Source organism: Bidens hawaiensis, unplaced genomic scaffold, assembly GCF_021521415.1.
Source record: "Bidens hawaiensis isolate Kalapana, Puna unplaced genomic scaffold, B.hawaiensis_p1.1 tig00007761_1, whole genome shotgun sequence".
NCBI classification, from domain to species: Eukaryota; Viridiplantae; Streptophyta; class Magnoliopsida; order Asterales; family Asteraceae; genus Bidens; species Bidens hawaiensis.
Window position 1 is genome coordinate 419,844 of NW_027491539.1, and position 23,329 is coordinate 443,172.

Below are 23,329 nucleotides of genomic sequence, written 5' to 3' on the forward strand. Positions count from 1 at the left end.
AAGTTGTGAATACTCTAACATTCGTCAATTTTCGGATCCGAAAACTGTAACATCCTAAATTTTATAATATTGAATAAAGAAAGTTACGTTTAGTGATTTCGCGTTATTAATTAATTAATATCGAGTTAAGAACGGATCATGGACTTAGATTAATTAAGGTGGACTAAGTGGTAATGGGCTTTAGGTCCATGGGCTTCAAGGGGTATAAATACCCTCTTAAACCAACCTAAAACCCAAAACCCTCATTTATATCCATCCAAATCTCTACACACTCAAAAACACACACCACCATATTTCGGCCGAGAGAAAGAGAGGTGAGGTCCGAGCAAGCACACGCGATTCAAGATAGATACGAGATCTAGAGTTCCTAAACAAGCTAACCAAGATCGAACGAGCACAAAAGGTATGTTCTTGACCTTTAAAGTTTACGTTTTATTGAACGTTTAGCCTTGAAGCTTGAAACGGTGATAGATCGGGTCTAAACGAAACGTAAAGTAGCGAACTTGATTCTAGGACGAACCTGGTAAACCCATAAACATGTACGGTTCGTTTAAGATAAACCGTAGATCTTGTATTGAACGTTCATGAAATTAAAGGTCCAAACTTTACGTGTTTTCGGGTCAAATCTTATCCAAAAACGACCATAGGAATGATCGCGAGTTAGTCAAAACCATACCCATGGATTTCTCAGTAAAACGATGATGATTTTGGGGGATTAAGATTGAACAGAGGCGCAGCTGGGCAACTTCGCCTGCAAGCTTAACTTCGCCTGCAAGCTAAGTTCGCCCAGCCATAACTTCGCCTGCAAGCTTAACTTCGCTTGCAAGCAAGTTCGCCTAACTAATAACTTCGCTTGTTGACAAGTTCGCCTATGATTAACTTCGTTGGACCCCAAGTTCGCTGATGTCTAACTTCGCCTGCAATTAACTTCGCCTGGTGATAAGTTCGTTTAATGTTAAGTTCGCTTAACACTAAGTTCACTTACAGTAAGTTCGCTTAATGTTAAGTTCGCTTGATGTTAAGTTCGCGTAACACTAAGTTCGCTTACAGTAAGTTCGCTTAATGTTAAGTTCGCTTATTGTTAAGTTCGCTTAATGATAAGTTCGCTGGAGTTTGCAAATTGGAAAATAAATTAAAAACCTAATGAAAAATGTGTTAAAACAGTTAATGGAAATAAAATTTTTCCAAGCTGACCTGGCAGCTCGACCCCAGTCAGGGGCTCTGCCCCTTGGACCCTGCTAGAGGCTGCCGCCCCTAGACCCCACTGCCAGGGGCGCTGCCCCCGGAACCCGTTCGTTGTGGGTTATATAAAGATAGAAATACAACATGAGTAGTAGTAGTTAATTGATACGTGTAAATATTATACAGTTAGCCGTGCACAACTCAAGAAAGGAATAACGATTAACGGAGAGCGTAACAGGATTCAGGTGAGTTTCTAGCCCCACTTCCTTGTTATGTTTTCGGGGCTGTGTGCATACTCGATGTGATAGTTAATACACTTATCTTAAGTGAAAGTGTATGCCTTGTATGATTTGTGTATGATGATTGCTTGACGGTGCGTGAACGATCTTCGGATATTGCATGAACCGTCAGGTGGTAGTTAAGATATGATTGATAAGTATGATGAGAGATATGATGTATGTATGAATATATGATGTATGCATAATGTATGTATGTTATGATGATGGTACGTGAACGCTCTTCAGAGATTGCACGTATTGTCAAGGAAAGTATGTATGAACAGGTATGGTACAGTTACACGAAACAAAGGGACCAGACCCTATTAATATCTGTGATGTTAGAGACCAGACCCTAATAATATTTGTGATGTTAGGGACCAGACCCTTATAATATCTGTGATGTTAGGGACGTGATGTTAGGGACCAGGCCCTAATAATATCTGTGATGTTAGGGACCAGCCCTTATAATATCTGTGACGTTAGGGACCAGACCCTTATAATATCTGTGACGTTAGGGACCAGACCCTTATAATATCTGTGAGGTTATAGGGCGAAAGGCTCTTTAAAACGTATGATTATGTATGTAAAGAAAGTATGAAGGTAAGAATGAAAGTATATGCACTTATGTGTGTATGAAAGAAAGTTAAGAGGCTAAGTATGAAATGTAAGAAGGTATTGTATGATTATGTGATTAACTAGAACTCACTCAGCGTAGCTGACTTTTAGTATGCACGCAGGTGAGTAGAATGAGGCAGGTAGCTTGAGGATGACACATGGCAGAGTTGGACGGAGCTGGCATCTGAATATTTTGCTATGATGTTTTATTTTAAAAGACTATGTTTTGTTTTTAAATGACTATGAATGCCCGATAAGACAAGAATTGTGGTTATGGAATGTAATGGTTTGAATGTTTTTAATGTTCCGCGAATGTTTTAATTAACTCTGATATTTAGAACTGCGTTTATGAGTAAATCCAACACGAAAGTAGGGCTACCGGTAACGGGGCCTTACAAAAACTCGACTCGCTTAAATTTTCAATTTTGTTTATATATATATATATATATATATATATATATATATATATATCCAGTTTTGTTTCATGTATTTTATGTATTTCATGTGATATTCGTAAATTTCTATTATTTGTATTGTGTTTATTAAACCGACCCGTTTTATTATTTGATGTGATTCCGTTAATTATACTTATACTCACATGTTGCAAATTTCATATGTAATAGTTTTCTTTCCTAAAGTTATTTAATTATATTAATCATTACTAATATGTATATAAATAAAAATTATAATACTCATGATTTTTCTTTATTCAAATATCACATAAATAACATTATTGATGCATAACCAAAGTAAATCATTTTAATATAGTTATGTCACATTTATTTTTGTCACATTTATTTTTACCTAAAGTTATTTATTTTTAAAAAATGAAAAATATCTTTCTACACCATTCAAATTTTGGTCAAACCTCCTCCCCAAATCACTCTCCTAATCAATTTTATCATTAAAACATTCTAAAGAATAACCTCCTTATTTTAGTATAAATAAGAATTCACTCCCACCCCTTTCATTCTTGCACCACTCTTTGACAAGTTCAAGAGATTATTTTTTTTCCATTTCAAAGGTAGGATTTTAATTATTCAAGTCTTCTTCACCTTATTTTTATTTATTTTAATTCTTGTTCATACTAGTTAATCAAATGGTCACATGACCATAACACAATCATGTCTAGGAATCCACATAATCCATACACCATGGTGTATAGGGTGGATGAAACAAAGAATACAAGGAGATGATTGATTACACGAAGGTCACACTTAAAAAGTTCTTACATCTTTATTTATCTGTTTTGAATATTTATTTTTTTATTCAAAGGACCCAATGATTTTTGATGATATATGCTCATAAATGTTATATAATCATATCCAAAAAAGTCCATAATTTTATTTCATCATAATACTTTTCAAAATCGTTAAAATATTGCTTTTAGCAATATTTCAGTTTTTACATTAGATATAACTGTTGAAGAAAGATGTATATCTTGTTCATAACAAACTGAAAAAGTGCAATACAAAATTCTATGATGTACTTCATTGAAATACGGTTCTAAAAACTATTTTTACGCATTTTAATTCATTCGTATGAATTCACAAACAATATTTTATAAACAGTACGCAGATTCGTACCTTCTGATTTACATGCCTGTTTTGACCTATTTAGGTTAAGAATTTTTAAAACCTTTTCAAATGAAAGTTGTTCAAAACATTCTAATTTAGTAGACGGGAAAGTTTTGATTTAAAACAAAATTGTTTGATATTTTAAATACCTTAAACAAAACAGAATAATTTTCATCAAAAAAAAAACTGATTTTGTATTTCATCTTCCTTTTTGATATTTCCTTGTTATTATATTATTATTTATTAATTTTATTTAGTATTCTTCATAATTTACAATCCCCTTAGTTTTTAATTATTATATTTTGTTTATTTATAGTTCGTGAGGATCGATCGTTCATTTTCTTTAACGCGCTTTCGGTTGTCATTTCAAGTTTGGCTTTAATCTCAAATGTTAGTTTACATACCCCTTTTTCCATCTTTTATATTTTTTGGGTAGCATGTATACCTTATTCAGTTTTATTAATATTTTATTTTTACATAATATATGTTTGTGTGTGATTATTGCATGCTTTATGATAATGCTCTATGTGTTTAATTGTTTATTTTATGTTTGGTGGTTGGTATCTCATCATCATCTATCCTCATCTAGTATGATCATACATTTACCCAGGTTCTTTGATTTCGTATCAACAAGAACGGGTCCGCATCTATTTAGTTGTTTACATTTTCATAAGAATTGTAATACTCATAATTTACATATGAATTGTGATTTATCTCTCTCTCTCTATATATATATATGTATAACTAAAACTTATGTATTCTTACCAACATTCGTGTTGACAAACTTTATTTTTATACATGTTACAGGTACAAGTAGTTGATATTATTCAAAATTGAAGACAATAGTTTGACCTTAGGATATCTATTCAAATAACAAAATTGTGATGTATTTATTACGATTATTGAACTTGTGTACGTGTTTAATGTTAATGAAGTTAAATATTTATTGTCGCTTTAATTAGTGTCTTTTGAGCTACTGTCCAATCAATACGTTACGCTCAGGCATATTCCGCCGCCTTTGGTCGGGGCGTGACTATCATCGTCATATTCCACATTGTTCTCAATCTCTCTCTGTACATACTATGTGTGACTGTGTGTTTGTTTGTGAATGCAAATGTTATAAATAATAGAGTTAAGTGTCATTTTAGTACCTGTAGTTTGGCCAACTACGCAACTTTAGTACCTATTCTTTATTTTGTGCAAATGGCTACCTCAATTTTAAAAAACTTGCATTTTTAGTACTTTTTTTCTAACCACGTCTATTTTTTCCGTTAAGTTAGAGATAATTTGATAGCTTCGTTATTTTCTTCGTTTTTTTCTTTTGTTTTTAACGCTTATATCTTGTAAACCCTAAATCCCCAAATCATAACATCAAAATCCAAATTCTAAATCCCCAAATATCGTAAAAATTCAAACTCTATGATGATATGGAGAAAAGTTTTACAAGATATAAGTGTTTAGAATAAAAGAAAATAACGAAGTTACCAAATTATCCCTAACTTAACGGATGATATAGACGGGGTTAGAAAAAAAGTACTAAAAATGCAAATTTTTTGAAACTGAGGTATCCATTTGCACAAAATAAAGAATAAGTACTAAAGTTGCGTAGTTGGCCAAACCACAGTTACTAAAATGACACTTAACTCTAAATAATAATAATAATAACAATAATAAAAATAACCCCACCCACCTTATTCTCAATTTCTCTCTCTGTGTGTGTGTGTGTGTGTGTACATACATATATGTGTGACTTTGTGTTTGTTTGTGAATGCAAATGTTATGATGATGATGATGATGATGATGAAAAAGATGATTGGAGATGGCGATGATGATATAAATATCTGTCTGATCTTCATATTACAGATCTGAGCCATGGACTTTTCGTCTTTTTCGTCGGCGCCTAAGCCATTGGGTAGGTCGCTGGAACTTCCGGCGGCGGCAGTGGTGGTTGATATGGCGTTTGTTAACTTGGGGTTTTGTGAAAGAATGGGTTGTCAGAAGTCGGCGGCGGCGGTGTGGTTGAGTTTGCCAGAAAAAATGGGTGGTGGAGGATTCTCCGGTGGGTGGTGGGTGCGACGGATAGGGTGAGTATGGTAAAGGTGATTAACAAAGACTACATGATGGTTGTTTGATGATTAATGGTTGTAATCCATGATATTGGAAGACCTGCAACTTTTTAGTGTTCTTTGGGTTGTTGGGTTGTTGTTGATTAGAGTTGTGTTTTTGGGTTGTTGATTGAAGACGATGAAGGAGTTCATCAATTTATGGGTTAAATGATGAAGATGAAGAAAGGAGTTCATCAATTTCTGGGTTAATTGATGAAGATGAAGATATAGGGGTAAATGGGTATTTTAACATTTTTTAACAGGTCAAAGGAAAGTCAACTGACGGTAGGAGTCAAAAAAACCCGCCTGAGAAATCCAATGGTACAACATGTGCAAATTCTTTTTCAGTGGTTAATCCATCTCGCGACGATATTTTCTAGGGAGGCAAATTGGAATTTTCTTTTCTTTTTTTTTTAACAGCAACTTTCACTAAAGCGAAACAAACGACCTCGAGCCTGTAAGGCCCCGAACCCGGTAGCCCTACTTTAACGTCGGATTTACTCATAAACACAGTTCTTACAAATCAGAGTTCATTAAAACTTTCGCGAAATATAAAAACTTTCATGAAACGTTACAGCAATCCAAAACTTGCCTTAATTAAACATTCTTGTCTTTCAAAATAAACGTCAATTACATTAAAACATCTTGAGTCTTCAGATGCCAGTCTCCTATTCGCCCACCATGTGCCTGCTCAAGCTAGCTGTCTCATTCTACTCACCTGCGTGCATACTAAAAGTCAGCTACGCTGAGTGAGTTCTAGTTAATCGGACGCCATACAATACATACACATACATACATATCCGAAGATACATATCCATACTTAACCAGTTACCCTTCTGTTCTTCATACATACTTACTACCATACATACATACATATCTACAATCACTAACCTCAGTCTACCGAGAGTACGTTCATAGTCCGCCGTCTATACCTGTACTCAAGGTCGTGAACACGTAAAAGGTCCGCAGTCCTTACCTATGTTCACCATTCATGGTACGTGCAAGGTCCGCGGTCCTTCCCTATACCATCCTACATCCACAACACGTACAAGGTCCACAGTCATTCCCTATGTTGCAACCTAATTCATAGCACGTACGAGGTCCGCAGTCCTCCCCTATGCTACCACAGCACGTATAAGGTCCACAGTCCTTTCCTATGCTGCCACAGCACGTATAAGGTCCACAGTCCTTTCCTATGCCGATGCCTATCTATAATACGTATAAGGTCCGCAGTCCTTAACTACGTTGTCGTCTATTATCTGTAACACGTATAAGGCCCACCGTCCCTATCTACGTTTACATCTATCATCTACATTACGTATAAGGCCCGCAGTCCTTAACTACGCCATCACCAGCCGAGTCTATGTCCGACAGAAGCTAGAGGGATTTGCCATCCTAACTTACTATGTCGACCGTAGAACTCACATACCATTCGTGTACCTGTATACACATACTTCACATATACAATAATTACATTATAGCATAAGAACACTCTAAGCGTTCTTTACATCCTTCATTTAACAACCATACCCCTTGTCGATACGTGCAATATCCGAAGATCGTTCACGCCCCGACAAGTATTCATTTGTAATATTCATACATCTTCGATATATAATATTCGTACCTTTATTTTTAACCTGACAGTACGCGCAATATCCGAAGATCGTTCGCGTACCGACAAGCAATCATTCATATCCATCACATATATCACATATGGCATACACTTATCACTTAGGATAAATGTATTAACAACACATCGAGTATGCACACAGCCCCGAAAACATAACAAGGAATGGGGCTAGAAACTCACCTGAACTCTGCTTCTTCCTCCGATAGTTGTAAATCCCTTCTTTAACTGAGCTCGGCTGACTGTATAAGTTACACGTATCAATACTCGCCTGATTTAATCTGGTGGCCTAGTATTAGCTTACTTTTACTTATCGTTTTTAATCTATTTTCTAGTCGAACTTGACTTTAGGCGAAGTTAAACCTTAGGCGAACTTGGCTTTAGGCGAAGTTGTCATCAGGCGAACTTAGCTTTAGGCGAAGTTGTCATCAGGCGAACTTAGCTTTAGGCGAAGTTGTCATCAGGCGAACTTAGCTTTGCAGGCGAAGTTCATCAGGCGAACTTAGCTTGCAGGCGAAGTTGTCGGCTGCAGCTACTGTTCGTCCTTAATCGTCTTCGTTTCTTAACCAAATAACTCGATTTAGGTATCCACGGAATCGTCTGACCAGCGCCTACAAACCCCAACCATCAAATCGACCTAACATCGATGTTTAAAGGGTGCGATTTAGGCATATAGGTTACGGGTTCTTTTATCAATCAATTAACACTTCAAATCATAACCATTTTCAGTAAGTTTAGCTTTGTTGGATTCGTTTTTACCATACAAACACAGATCTATCATTTCTATACTAATCCAAACCTAAACGAACAAGTTCTCGATATAAACGTACCGTAAATGAGTCGAACTACGAACACTAGCTGGTCTTGTTGCTTTGGTTCGTCACGACGATCTAGCACCAACAAGCTCGGGTCCTCGCCTTTGGATCTTGGTTCGGGTCGTGTGTGTTTTGGGTGTGTGTAGAGATTAGGATGGATAAATGGATGGAATGGAAAGAATTGGGGTTTAAGGGGGTATTTATACTCCCTCAAGCCCATGGACCGAATGCCCATATTTCCTTTTGGTCCATATCCAATCCCATCTAATTATCCTACTAAGTCTTCATATTATGCTATTATTATCGTTCCACTAACTCGTTTATTTCACCCGACAAAATAATATATTAAATATTACTTTAGAATTTTCGGGATGTTACAGAGCCCCTCCTCCCAAGAAGCTAGCAAGGACTGGGGGACAACCATAACACAAGATTACAAAGTTAAACTATTCCAACAAGACCAATCTATATCCAAACATTTTGCTCTATTTTGTATAAAAAGAAAATTTTAACATCTTTATCTCGCTAAGAATGGTTTCAATCTTCATTGGCTCGTTCTCGAATATAAGTTAGCTCCGAGCTCTCCACAAGCACCATATCACCACCATCATTATTGACTTCACCATTTGCCTCTTGTGTTCATTCTCCGATACCTGATTTAGAGATTTCGAAATACGATATTTAATGAAGCTAAATTGATACTATTTACATTGTTGAAGAGTATATAATTTGAAAACATAAAAAAAAGTATTTTATTTAAATAGTTTTATTTTCTATGTTTGCGTTATGAAATACAATGCAGGATGTGTAAAGACCCAACACGTAGTAGTAATAATCCTTGAAACTTGGGGAACGTCATAACTGAATTTTTGTGCTTAAGACCTGTTCGTTCGATATAACGATGCCCGATTATATCTCTTTCTTTGTTTCATCTCAATCAATCAATCAATCTCCAAGTTTCTTGTTGATTAAAATCATTCCATTCCATTTCCATCATCTATCTATTCATTTAATGTTCTGTGCATGTTAATGCTATTATGGATGAAGAGTATGACGTCATCGTTCTCGGCACCGGTCTCAAAGAATGTATCCTCAGTGGTCTCCTCTCCGTCGACGGCCTCAAAGTATGCTTTAACAACATATGCCTATGATACATGCGATTTGTTCAAATTTTGATTCGTATTATTTACTCCCTCCGTCCCCCATTAAAACGGTTCATATTTCCCTTTTTATTTGTCCAATTACAAATGTCCACCTTTAAAATTTATTAGCTAATTTCCAAAAGCATTATTGTCAGCAAAAAAAAGTAATCATTCAATTTATTTGAACGTTATGTTTTTCAAACAATGACACACTTTTAATGGGACAAATGGAGTATATCCTATTAATTATATTGTTGTTGATTTAGTTAGGCTCAGATCAAATGATATCGCGTTTATGATTCTGTTTATGGATATGAGTATGATTTTGTAACGAGTTGAGCCTAAGCTTGACCTCGGCTCGTGAGTTGTTTTTTTAAGCTTGGCCTCGACTCTTTTAAAAGTTATAAATTAATTTATAAACATCTTTTATTAGTTTTATATATTTTGAGAAAAGCTTTAGACGCGCCAAAGCTCAGCTGTGACGTGTTAACCTAATACATAGAATTCCAAAAAAGGTAAAATTTTATAATACACAAGGCTCGACCTCAGGCTTGATAACTAAACAAGCTTTATTTAAGGATCGAGCTAGCTCACAAGCAGCTCGGATCATTTGAAGTTTTGCACCACCCCTAATTATGATATACATGACTAGTATAACTTAATATAAAAAGTAGTCAGGATTGAATCAGGTTTATGATTGGGGTTGTAGAATTTAAGAGACATATTAAAGAGATTGAATTCAAGTATGAATATATGATGCAGTGAACATGAAATATATCATTCTAGTTTGTTGTGAATATGTATGATCATTGGTCTTATTATATGTAAAGGTACTACACATGGATAGAAACGATTACTATGGAGGCGAGTCAACTTCACTAAATCTAAACCAGGTATGCACCTGAATGGTTTGTATAAACCATTATTTTGGCTGAATGACTCATTTGACAGTAACATTTTTGTTCTGTATAGCTATGGAAGCGATTCAAGGATGGCGAAGCGCCTCCTGCAGAACTGGGCGCGAGCAAAGATTACAATGTCGATATGGTCCCTAAGGCATGACTTGTTTTATTCTTACTTTTAAAATGATTAAATGTTACATAATTTCATTCCATGATTCCATCACATTGCACTCGTCTTATTTTTGTTTGCAGTACATGATGGCTAATGGGACCTTAGTTCGTGTTCTAATTCACACCAGTGTCACAAAATACCTTAATTTCAAGGCGGTTGATGGAGGCTATGTGTTCAACAAAGGAAAGGTATGACTTGTGTGCATATTATTACCATCTACTCACAACACCATTTATAAATCTTTTGATTTTGTTTCAGGTTCACAAAGTACCAGCAACAGACGTGGAAGCGCTTAAATCTCCTCTCATGGGATTATTTGAGAAGCGTCGTGCTCGCAAGTTCTTCATTTATGTTCAGGATTATGATGATAGTGATCCCAAATCACATGAAGGGATGGATCTCACAAAAGTACCAGCAAAAGATCTCATTTCGTACCATCTTATCCTTCCGTTTTTTCATTAACTGATTAAATCATCAAAAGCATGTTCTTTTATATTCATTTATGCTATTTTCACATGTTTATGTAGGAAAAAGTATGGACTAGATGATCATACAGTCGATTTTATCGGGCATGCATTGGCACTCTACAGGGATGACAGTTATTTGGAGCAGCCAGCCATAGATTTAATCAAGAGAGTTAAGGTCAGAAGTCCAACTTTAACACATTAAATCAAACCTGCAACTTTTGATATAACTTTCCAACTTCTGTCTTGAATAGCTTTATGCAGAGTCATTAGCCCGATTTGCAGGCGGCTCCCCATATATTTACCCACTCTATGGATTAGGAGAATTACCTCAGGTACAATACCATTAAGAGAATTTATATACTTTTACCTGTTTAACCGAATCTGATAAATATTTACCAGGCATTTGCTCGTCTAAGTGCGGTCTATGGTGGGACCTACATGCTCAACAAACCAGAATGCAAGGTAATCCATTAACAACAATAAAACTTAATGTAAACAAACAGGTTTTAGAAAAAAGACATAATGCATATGATTAGAGACACTGCAATATATGACAGGTAGAGTTTGAAGATGGAAAAGTAGTCGGTGTGACATCAGAAGGAGAAACTGCAAAGTGCAAAAAAGTAGTATGTGACCCCTCGTATTTGCCCGATAAGGTAAACCGTTACCAACTACTTTTCATTTGATTATCTTTTTCATTAGAGATACTATATCGTGTTTGTTACAACAGGTAAAGAAGGTCGGTAAAGTAGCTCGTGCTATATGCATCATGAGTCATCCCATCCCAAACACTAATGATGCTCATTCAGGCCAAGTTATTCTACCTCAGAAACAGCTAGGCCGTAAATCCGACATGTATGTATAATGTATTCCAAGATTTACATTTTTAACCTTGAATGGATATGAAAATTACTCTAATGCCATTGTTCCAGGTACCTCTTCTGTTGCTCATATTCTCACAACGTAGCCCCGAAAGGTAAATTCATAGCTTTTGTAACCACAGAAGCCGAGACAGATAATCCCGAGACAGAATTGAAGCCTGGGATCGATTTACTTGGAGCTGTGGACCAGATCTTCTTTGACACGTATGACAGATATGAACCCGTTAACCAGGGTGAAGATGATAACTGTTTCATATCTACTGTGAGTATTGGATTTTGCATAAAAGATAAAAAAAAAAAAAAAAAAAATTCATTCTGATTAATTCTCATGTGCCCTACAGAGTTACGACGCCACAACGCATTTTGAGTCCACGGTAGAAGATGTGATTGCGATGTATAGCCGCATAACCGGAAAGGTAAACCTTATTACACATATCATTTATTCACTGATGAATAACTATTATTGTCACACATTCATGGAAACAAGGATTGATTAATGTATTTGATGGTGTAATGTCACAGACTCTTGACTTAAGTGTGGATCTAAGTGCTGCAAGTGCTGCGGGCGACGAGTAGCAATAACAGAATCGGCCTCTATGTTGGACATCACATTTTCGATCATCTACTTTTTTTTTATCACATACTGAAGAATCTATGACTCTAATTGGAATTTGTTATTAGTGTGTATTTTCCCTTCCAGCAACAATATCTTGGTTGAATAATGATTTGCTTGAAATGGCACTTTAAATCAATAAATTTAGGCAATTTCTTTGGTTTAAATTCAAATAGGTGATTCTTTTCAATGCATAGAAACACATCTAATAACATAATGGTTGAACACCTTCTGTGCATCCATTAGAAGTTCCATTTCATACACACTTTACAAAGTTATTATAAGTTTTGTTCACTACAATCTCAAATAACAAAAACTTGTGTCAATTATGATTCCTTAAAGGGCCTGCGGCGTAGCTTGTTGTCCCTTTGCCCTTTGTCATGTCTTGATGTAAACTCTTTAAAGTTTATTATAAGTTTTATTCAAGGTTTTAAAGAAATGAATTCTAGGGAATTTTTTTAATATAAGACGCGCACCTGTATCTAAACTCAAGTCAATTTCCTCAACTCATATACATAAGGCATACCGTACTATGATTTTGCAAAAAGGATCATCAAGCAGCATTGTAGTGATTAAATTCAAATTTATAAGATAAAGTTCAAAATGCTCGCCGCTCGTTCGTTGTTCGCTCAAAAATTGCTTGAAAAATGTTCTTTCGATTTCGGCTCGGTTTGGAAGTGAGCCATTCGGCTCGGTTCGGTTTAAAAACAATCCAAGTATGAGCAAAGCCTCGCTCGGTTTGGTTCGGTTCGTTTTGCTCGAATTATTTTTTATTTATTAGACCTAACGCTATGGGGCGCCCTTTAGGGGTTTTTTTAGGCGCCGTGGGCGCGGTCCAACCATGGGCGTCGAAGAAATGGCCATTCAAACAGCCGGCACGGTTGATGAATTGGGTGGGCCCCCTCTCAGCAGCTCTCTCCATCCCTCTCTCTCACACATACATACATATGCATATATATATATATATATATGTATAATAGGGGCGCCCTTGGGGCATTAAACCATAGCGGGGCATCTTTGGGTGGGCTTCGATGCCCTCGGTGCTTACATGGCGCTGACGCGGCACGGTGGTGGGGCTTCGAAGGGCCCCACCATTGCGGATGGTCTTAGTTTTATATAAAAAATTTATGAATATATATAAAAATATACTATATTTTTAAAGTTTATAATTTCAATCTTTTGTGTTGAATTCAAAGTTCAAATTTAAACCATAGCCGTTCGTTTTATATATGTTTTGTTGTTAACTTTGAGTTTTATACATTTTAAAGGTGTAACTTTAGACAATTTAGAGTTGAAAGTCTTGAATTAATGATATTTAGAAGTTTTAGAAATTTAAAATTGGAAACTGTGTACGAAACCAAGCCGCTCGGTTTCAAACGGAACCAAGTTCAAGCATAAAGATATTGCTCGTTTCTTTAAATTCAATCCGCTCGGTTCGGCTCGCTTTCAAACCAAACCAAGTATGAGCATGTCCGCGTTCGGTTCGTGAACATCCTAGTTATTTAGAACTTATAATATTTCTAACGTGTTTGCGATCATAATTAACAAAACAGTATATAGGTCAATCTGGGCTTGGTCCAGCAAGGCCTGGCCCAACCAGCTTGGGGGTAATACTAATAACCCTAAACCCAACTTCTTCTTGTTAAATTCATTAATCACTCCTACATAACAACAATAATAACATAACATTATAACCTCTCGATCGACATTAGGGTTTGAATTGAATGGCAGAGGTGCTTCCATCTGATGTGGTTGAGCAGATACTTGTACGACTGGACGTCAAAGATCTAATCCGATACAAGAGCGTTTGTAAGCCATGGCACTCTTCGTTTTGTTAAATCTCACTTGAACCATTCTTACATCAATGATCGTAACAATCGTCGACTCGGACATAGAAGGATCTGTATAGGGAGATCTGTAGATCATGCAAAGGACTCGCAGTGGGACCAACGATCATTACGTGTTTCTGGCTCTTGTAATGGTCTGTTATGTGTTTCTCCTGAATTTGAATTTGATGATCTTGCAATTATCAATCCTTTCACTAGAGAAGTGAAGATACTACCAATGCCGATACGGCCCTATCCGCCCGAAGTTTCAGTGAACATATGTTGTGGTTTTGGTTATGATTCCTCTGCAGATGATTACAAGGTTATAATAGGCTTCATGAAAACGGATGACCAAAATCGGACACTTTTTCATGTCTTCACGTTGAAATCGAATACTTGGAATGTTATCGGAGAAATCAAGTATGGCTGTACCTATGATACTGATGGTGTGTTATATGGTGGAGCGCTTCATTGGTTTATGGATAGTGATGCAGAGCAGAAAGTTATTGTTTCTTTAGATTTAACTACATACGAGTTTAAAGAAACCCCCCAACCTAAATGTGACGTCAATGACGATCACAGGCTCGGGGTTTTAGACGGATGGCTATGTATATATCCGTCGTGCTCCCGTTTGTTTGGTAAGAAATGGGTGATGAAAAAAAACAAGTGGAAACTATATAATAATAAACGTTGTGAGACCAAGTATGATATTCTACACATCGTAGAGGAATCAGAAAAGACGACTAATGTGTTCAGTGTTGATGATGGTAAAAAAGTGTCCTGTGGATACTTATTCTTTGCTAATGTATTTGTCAAAAGCCTCGTATCTCCCCATAATAATTACGAGGGACAAAAGAGGAATAATAATGACAAGGAACAAGACACGAACGTCAAGGTTCATTCTTAAATGTCTATGTATTAGTATATATTATACTGATACTAAAATGTCCTAATTTTTGTTTATATATACTTGCAATGCAACAGGGCAGCAAGGTAATGAGAGTGTTAAAAGCGGTGTCAAGGGCAACATAAGAAAGAGGAATAGGTGTATAAAAAGCCACTCGTATGGATGTAAGACCGTCTGCAACGCTAATCACTCGTCTCATAAGGAGGAGAGTAGTTTTTATTTAATTTAGTAAGTGCTGGCCGGCGGTGGCTGTTTATATTTTGCTAACCGATATTGATAAATTGGATCGATGGACATGGTTATTTATGTTTTATTCTCCAGTACAATATCTTGAGGTATTATATCATTATTTCTTCCTAGTATCTTTCATGTGCCATCAACGTTTCAATGCAATGCTACTTTGAATGCAAATAGTAAGCTTACTGCAAAACTTATAGACTTTTATGACTAAACTCCAGATTAAAAATTTGGTGACACTTTGTTATCTTATGGTTAATAGTTTAGAAATATAAGTCTTGTTTTTTTTTTCCTTTTAAAATGACCACCTTTACCTGAAGCTAATTCAATCGGAACACGTTTTAAATTGAAATTTTGTGCTAAATCAATCGACACGAACCAAAGTGAAGCTTTTTCTAAACAAATCAAACCAGATATGGCATGCTATGTGACCCAAATGAACCAAAGTGTAGTTATGTATCTAACAAATTCTGCCACGACATTAGCTATGCCTTTGTACTCGGCTTCAGCACTAGACGTGGACAATACTGTCTGCTGTTTAGAAGATTACAAGACAAGGAAATCAGATTTTCACCCGGATATACCCCAAGAATCCAGACACCTTTAAATAGTTTACTAGGCCAGGCCAGGCCAGGCCAAACCAAACAACTAACCTTTAAATAGTAGGAAGTTTTTATACTTGAACGTTGTGGCGCATAATGAACACGGACAGTGTTACATGATATGCCAAAGTTGATCCTTAAAACACAGTAACAATTTGTTTTTGTCTCTCAAATCCTACTGGGACCATTCACACCATTTTTTGTCCTATCAGAAACAAAGTTTAAACTTTAGAAACAAAAAATGCCCAAACCATCTAACTCCAAAATATATACCCTTTCATAAGTGCAACTAAACCTCATGTTGCATATATAAACTAAATTCCTAGCGACCTGTTGGAGGCTCCACTTTCCTTTAGCCTTTTCTTCTAGCTAGACCTTCCGATTCTGATATCCCGCAAAAAAAGGAAACGGGCGATGAGCAATATTCATTTTGCTTTTTCTACAGATTTGCTTATTTATTCCGTGTAGTAATTTTATTTGTCTTTCATATACGCAAAGAATAATAGTTTGTGTGACATTTAAATCCATGCATGTATGATGGTTTTAAATTGACAGTCAGTCCAATGTAATTCCATAAACACCAAGGAACTTACTTGACCAACATCCCCAGTAAAGCAAACAACCTCACAACCATCGTTTAATTTCATGTATAGAAACACATCTAATAAAATTTCGTCAAACACCCGTGCATCCATACGAAGTTCCATTTCATACAACAAAGTTTAATAAGTTAGAGCACTAAATTTGGATCACTTATTTTGATATCGGCATACGCTATAATGATTGTTATTTAAATTAAATAACACAATTTGTAATTTTTTTTTCTAATCCCAATATAAATATTTAATTGAAGCATATATATAAACACTTTTTTTTGAACGTCCATGTAGCCTACCCTTTCGGAGCCATGTCCAAGGTTGACTCATTGAGTGTCGTGAGACCATACCCCCTATGTGCGGGAACCGAATAGAATCTATAAACCATCGCCCCTTGTCAGGCTCGAACCCGGGATTAAAGCCCTGGTTCGTCTCTTCACCGAAATGCCCTTCAAACCAGCCCAAGTGGGAATCGAACTTGTGTCTACACTTAGGGAGCGCATGCCTCTTACCACTAGACCAATTGTTGAGGACTGTATATAAAGACTTACATCGAATGGAATTGGGTTGGGGGATGTTAAATGTTAATGTCTTTGGGCTGGCCTTAAAACACAAAACATATATATATTGATATACACCCTGCACGCAGCCACCATGCATAACCTATTTCTCTTTTGATTGATCGAGTTCAAATGGCAGACGTTGCGCCATTTGATGTGGTTGAGCAGATACTTGTACGACTGGACGTCAAAGATCTAATCCGATACAAGAGCATTTGTAAGCCATGGCGCTCTCTTATATCCAGTCCTCGTTTTGTTAAAGCTCACTTGAACCATTCTTACAACAATGATCGTAACAATCGTCAACTCGGACATAGAAGGATCGATGTCTGGATTGATGTACCTGTAAGTTATTCGTCGTGCCGCAAGAAATTAGATTTTGTGGGTTCCTGTAATGGCCTGGTATGTGTTTCTCCTTTAAACGTTGAATTTTTTGTAACCAATCCTTTGACTCTAGAGACGAACAAACTGCCGAAGCCGCCTTATATGATTAGCAAGGTAGTATGTTGGGGTTTTGGTTATGATCCGTCAGCCGATGATTACAAGGTTGTAGCAGGGTTTGACTCAAAAAAGCTGACACGTTTTTATGCGCTAGCATTGAAATCAAATACTTGGAAAGTTATTGGAGAAGTCAAGAGTAAGAGTCTTAAGGATTCTAAGGGTGTGTTATGTGGTGGGGCGCTTCACTGGCTTGCAAAGAATAACGTAATTATCTCTTTAGATTTATCTACAGAGGAATTTAAAGAAATCCCCCTACCTATAAATGAAGAATGTGAAGATGATAGGGCATATAACAAACTCGGGGTTATAGAAGAATGTCTCTTCTTGTATTCACATTATTACCGTTTACCTACCAAGAAATGGGTGATGAAAAACAACAAATGGGAACTATATAATGATGATCATTGTGAGACCAAGTATAACGTTGTACATAGCTTGACGTTTGTGGTGGATCTAAATAAGAAAACTAGTGATGTTATCATTTATGATGATAGTAGACTTGTGTCCTGCAACCAGCGGAACTATACTTGCGCTAGTCATGTATTTGTCCAGAGCCTAGTATCTCCCCATCCTCATGTCGATGTTAATAGCAATAATTATGATGGACAAAAGAGGAATGTCAAGGTTTGATCTAAATGTCTTTTCTTTTAAAACATACTCACACTAGCTCATTCATATACATATTTGAAGAAACACTAAGTGACCCGGTACAGATTATAGATAATCTGGGGGTTAAGTAATGTTTCCCACGGATGAGATCTAGCTGAGAAGGCTGTTCTTCAGGAGACCTGCAAAACAAACACCGTAAGCTCGTCACTGAGAAGGGGGGGGGGGTTCCTCCTTGTGACCACCCTCCGGCGTGAGAATCAGACTAGGTTGCTCTGAATATAAGTGTATATTAAGAGATTGCTAGATAACTGGATAGCAGATGGTCTTACCATTCCAAGGTGTTGGAGTATTTATAGCCGAAGGTAGGTTTCCTAGAAGGTACAACCGGCTGAATAGTATTCCTGTTCTACCAACAGTGGACTATGCACAGGCCATACTGGTTGGTGGGTAGGTTACGGCCAACAGTAACAAAGTCGGCTGCACTATTCCACCAACTGTAGACTATGCACGTCCCACCTACTGTGGATTGTACGCAGGCCATGCTGGTTGGTGAATAGGTTACGGCCAACAGTAACACTATTCCACCAACTGTAGGCTGCGCATGCCCCACAGTAAGGGTTGGTGAGTAGGCAGCGGCTAATAGTGACAAACAGTACTAGAGGGTGCTCCTCCTCGCACTGTTGTCGGTGAGCTGTCACCCTGTGATTGGCTCATGGGCTGTTCTGGTCAGATCGTCTGTCCTATCCATACCTTGGTAGGTATAGTACAAAAGATCTTTCAGAATCATACAGACTGGCTCATTTAGGCGGGATTGTTCCCGCCTTGCTCATTCCTTCATGTGACTACTGAAGTATCTAGTGTCTTGTGCGTGTAGCCCTGCTGTCTGCGGGTAGCCTTCCCTGATGGCTTGTATCCGCAACTGCGGGAACAGGCGGGGTACTTTACCATTGGGAGGCTTTCCCTGCGTGTACAGCTTGCGTACTGCGCGTAAGGTTCTCTGAGCATGGTGGGTCCTGCGGGAGCAGATGGCCTTTGCGCAGACGTCCCTGTTCAAGGTTAGTCTTGCGGGACCAACTGGGCTCTGCTGGGACCTACCTCTTCAAGTCCCCCCAGTCCAATGTTCTTCTCATGAATGTTCAATAAAGTGAGGTGAACTTTTGGACTTTAAGCAAGGGGTTTTGAAAAGGTTTTTAGTTTTAAGGTTCTCCGTGGAGATTCTTCCCGCGGATTTCCTAATGTCACTTGCAAAAATTCCCGATTTTTTTGCTTGATCTTTGGGTATGATGCGGGTAGGTATGTAACCTTCTCGCAAGTCAGGAGCGTTGAGTCTCACTTGTGTGGATTCTCCTTGAGGTTTTAGTGGTTTTGAACATAGTGATCAATTATGTTTAAACCACCAATTCCATCCTGGAGCCTCAAACAATGTAGTTCTCGACGTTCCCGCTATGCGGGGATGTTATTTCCGTTTCCACAAGCATTGCCCAAAAGATCCTTCTTGGTTTCAATTCCCTGCGGAGCGCTAGGTATGTGAAGGGTTTTGCCTTAACACTGTACCCGCGCTCGTCTTACAGTTACTTTACTTTCAAGGTACCCCTGGCGTCAATTCCCTGCGGGTGCTAGGTATGTGAAGGGTTTTGCCTTAACACTGTACCCGCACCCGCCTTATAGTTACTTTGTTGCCGGGGTTTTCTTGGCTTCAATTCCCTGCGGGTGCTAGGTATGTGAAGGGTTTTGCCTTAACACTGTACCCGCATCCGTCTTATGGTTACTTGGTTGCCAAGGTAAGGGGTATTTTCCCGCTTACTTTTGAATCTTTTTGAATTTTGAATTTTGAAATTCGAAAGGTTGGTAAGGATAAGAACAGTCCAAACATCTGAAACGTCGTGCGACGGTTTCTTCTGACTGTGTCAGGACGTGCAGGAAGTTATGGTGACGTGACAGTACATGGTCATTCCAGACGCTTTTTCAGGCGCGTGGGCGCGATTTTTCGGGCGCGTGGCCGCGAAATTACTGGCACGCGTCCTTTTGACAGCTGTTGCCAGGTTGCTTTTTGCCACGCGTCATAGTTTCATTGCACCTTCAATTTCTCTCTCCTCCGCATTAAATTCACCGCATTAATTGCGATTAGTATATAAAGGGGGTGGAGGATCCTTTCCAATTCATACTTTCACATTTTCTCTTCATCTTTACAGCGATTTCCGGTGAATACTCTAATTAGTCGAGCATTCCCCTGAAATCGTTTTCTTCTTCCTTTTGCAAGATGTCTTCACATGATTTCGAGCCTACGACCGATGATAGGAGTACTGCTGGCGAGTGCCAGTGTGCTCTGCCCGGCGATCAGTACCGGTATGTTGTTAGGAAGTTCATGCTCGATCCTCTCGAGCCTGAGTTTCCTGAATCCCACCAGACCGTGTACGATGCCCCCAGAGGCAAGATCGGGGTTTATGCAGCATTCTTTGTCTATGGGAATCTTAGGTTCCCATTGACAAAGTTTGTTTACCGTGTCCTTGAGAGGCACGGTGTTCATTTGACCGAGCTGCACCCTATGGCGGTCGCCAAGATTCGCCACTTCGAGTGGGTGTGCCGGATTCTGGGCATCGAGCCCCATGTGGACCGCCTGATGACCTTCTATACTTGGAGGTGCATCCAGGGGTGGTACACCCTGACAACCCGTATCAAGGGTTTAAAGATTTGTGCGACCGAGCGCAGTCTCCGATCGTGAAAGCGGGAGTTCTTCTACATATCCGCCCGCGCCGTCCCCCTTGCCATGAAGTTTAAAAATGGCCAAGCAATTCCGAGCCTTCACGCCCCCAACTACCAGGAGGCGGAATGGTTCTCGAAGATATCCCTGGTCCAATCTCTGGTTTACCGGTTTGCGGAGTCCGGGATGGTGATGCTGGGGATGAGCCGGGTGTGGAAGGAGGCGTCTCAGGTTCCCATCCTTCTCGAATACGGTTTGAACTCTACTCCTTATGGTATGTTTTGTCTTTCTTGCTGATATGAGTTTGTCTTCTAACTGTTTCTTTTCTTTCAGAGGGGAATAATTTGGAGTCGCTCCTGTACCCGCGGGAAGCTGACGATCCTGTGCGGATGGGTACTCGTGCTCTTGATGAGAACGAGTTGCCCATCCTGGAGCAAACAGCGGATCGGTTTGTGGAGGTTTATCCGCTGGGCCACGAGATCCTGAGCCATCGGCGGCCAGGTAAGGCGTTATTCTCTCCTCCACCCCTCAGTGCTGTACCCGCTGCTGGAATTCCTTACATCCTGTCTTCTTCTGAGGAATCCGCAGATGGTCCTTCGTTAGTGCGGAAGAAGCGGGCTGCCGGCGGGAAAGGGAAGGAGAAGGCGGCCTCCACAGCCGATCCAGTGCTCCTATCTGACACTGAGTCAGATAGTGAAGAGGCGGGGGGAAGCCCGGTGGTGAGAAGACCACTGTTCCGGAGGCTACGACTGTTACCTATGGAGAACCAATGACGACGACGGTGACCGGCATCAAGAGACCGGCTCCATCGGGTTCGTCCCCGCCCGTCCGTACGTTCAAGCTGAAGAAACCCTGTAAGTACAACTCTCTTAGCTTTTATCTTCATAGTTTAATCTTCAAGTCTTTTTAACACTTTTCTTCTTTACGCAGGTGTGGATGTTGGCGCATTCCAGGGTGAGGGGCCGAGTACAACCTCTCCGCCAATGACGGTAGGCTTGGTCAGCCTACCTGAGGCGTCGACCCAGGCGCCTGCGCCTGCTTCCGCTGGTTCAGTTGCTCATTCTGAGCCGACTGTTCCAGCCGAGATGACGTCACCGCCGGCTGTGAGTGCAATTTTTACAGCATCCTTCACAGAGCCGGCGGTTACTTTTGCCGCGGATTCTGCGGCAGCGACCGCGGCGGCGACTACGGCGGCTGTTACCATGCCCCCGTCATCGGCAACGACGGCCGGTCCTTCAGGTACGTGTGGGGCTTCTCGCATCTTTCCGCCACCTTCCCATCTGCCTGACCTCTTGGATGGATTTCCATTGGGTTCAGGTGATGGGTTCGGCGGCTATCGGCCTGTAATTGACCCTACAGGTGCGTAGGGTTCCTTTGGCCCTTTTTTACTTATATATTTTATCATCTTTTCCTAACTGCTTTTTGTTTTCTGCAGTTTCGGATTCCAATGAAGTGTATGTTCCTCGATGGAACATACGCCGAGGAACAACCCTTCGTACCCCTGTGGAGTGCGTGGAATGGGCTCGCCACGCTGCTCCCCATGGTGCGTTGGGGGAAGCCATGGCTAGCTACCAGGAGGGTAGGCTAACCAACGAGCTTCGAGTTCTCCAAGCCCGGATGCAGCCGCGCGTCGAGCTGCTTTGTCGTGAAAATGACAAGTTGAAAGCAGCTCGCGCCAAGGAAGTATCCCAAGCGCGGGCTCTTCGGGAGGAGAACCAAAAGCTGTCCGCAGCTGCTGCGGAGAAGGAGAAGGCCTTCAAGGCCCTCGAGGTTGAGGTTCAAGCGCGACTCGAGGCCCGCTCCAAGGCTGCCCAAGCTGTTAACGAACAGCTTCGGCTAGCTAAGGAGACTGCGAGGAACGCGACCGAGAGGGCCACCAAGGCTGAAGCTGTTGCTGAGCCTTTACGCGTGGAGAACGAGGAGCTCAAGGCCAAATTAGAGGCTCTCCAACGCGCGACTCGAGAACCTTACGCGCAGTACGCAAGCTGTACACGCAAGGAAAGCATCCCAATGGTAAAGTACCCCGCCTGTTCCCGCAGTTGCGGATACAAGCCATCAGGGAAGGCTACCCGCAGACAGCAGGGCTACACGCACAAGACACTAGATACTTCAGTAGTCACATGAAGGAATGAGCAAGGCGGGAACAATCCCGCCTAAATGAGCCAGTCTGTATGATTCTGAAAGATCTTTTGTACTATACCTACCAAGGTATGGATAGGACAGACGATCTGACCAGAACAGCCCATGAGCCAATCACAGGGTGACAGCTCATCGACAACAGTGCGAGGAGGAGCACCCTCTAGTACTGTTTGTCACTATTAGCCGCTGCCTACTCACCAACCCTTACTGTGGGGCATGCGCAGCCTACAGTTGGTGGAATAGTGTTACTGTTGGCCGTAACCTATTCACCAACC

General features: G+C 39.6%; 2 protein-coding genes across 2 annotated transcripts; both read left to right on the forward strand.

Moving 5' to 3' along the window:
* The first annotated feature begins 9,001 nt into the window (after positions 1–9,001).
* Positions 9,002–12,543, forward strand: LOC143636006 (guanosine nucleotide diphosphate dissociation inhibitor At5g09550-like). Its single transcript, XM_077103701.1, has 13 exons — positions 9,002–9,323; positions 10,172–10,234; positions 10,314–10,397; positions 10,496–10,603; positions 10,674–10,846; positions 10,943–11,057; positions 11,134–11,214; positions 11,282–11,344; positions 11,440–11,538; positions 11,613–11,737; positions 11,815–12,025; positions 12,105–12,179; positions 12,286–12,543. Exons 1-13 carry the CDS (start codon positions 9,237–9,239, stop codon positions 12,337–12,339), a joined length of 1,338 nt encoding a protein of 445 aa, XP_076959816.1. The 5' UTR covers positions 9,002–9,236; the 3' UTR covers positions 12,340–12,543.
* Positions 12,544–17,236: 4,693 nt separating this feature from the next.
* LOC143636044 (putative F-box protein At3g16210) lies at positions 17,237–18,235 on the forward strand. Its single transcript, XM_077103729.1, has one exon. It carries the CDS (start codon positions 17,237–17,239, stop codon positions 18,233–18,235), a length of 999 nt encoding a protein of 332 aa, XP_076959844.1.
* The last annotated feature ends 5,094 nt before the right edge of the window (positions 18,236–23,329 follow it).

Excerpts from the sequence above, each read along its gene's own strand:
- LOC143636006 (XM_077103701.1), top strand. The coding sequence starts at position 9,237 with ATGGATGAAGAGTATGACGTCATCGTTCTCGGCACCGGTCTCAAAGAA. Across the intron at positions 10,604-10,673 it reads ATGTGTTCAACAAAGGAAAG|GTTCACAAAGTACCAGCAAC; the intron begins GTATGACTTGTG and ends ATTTTGTTTCAG. Across the intron at positions 10,847-10,942 it reads CCAGCAAAAGATCTCATTTC|GAAAAAGTATGGACTAGATG; the intron begins GTACCATCTTAT and ends ATGTTTATGTAG.
- LOC143636044 (XM_077103729.1), top strand. The coding sequence starts at position 17,237 with ATGGCAGACGTTGCGCCATTTGATGTGGTTGAGCAGATACTTGTACGA.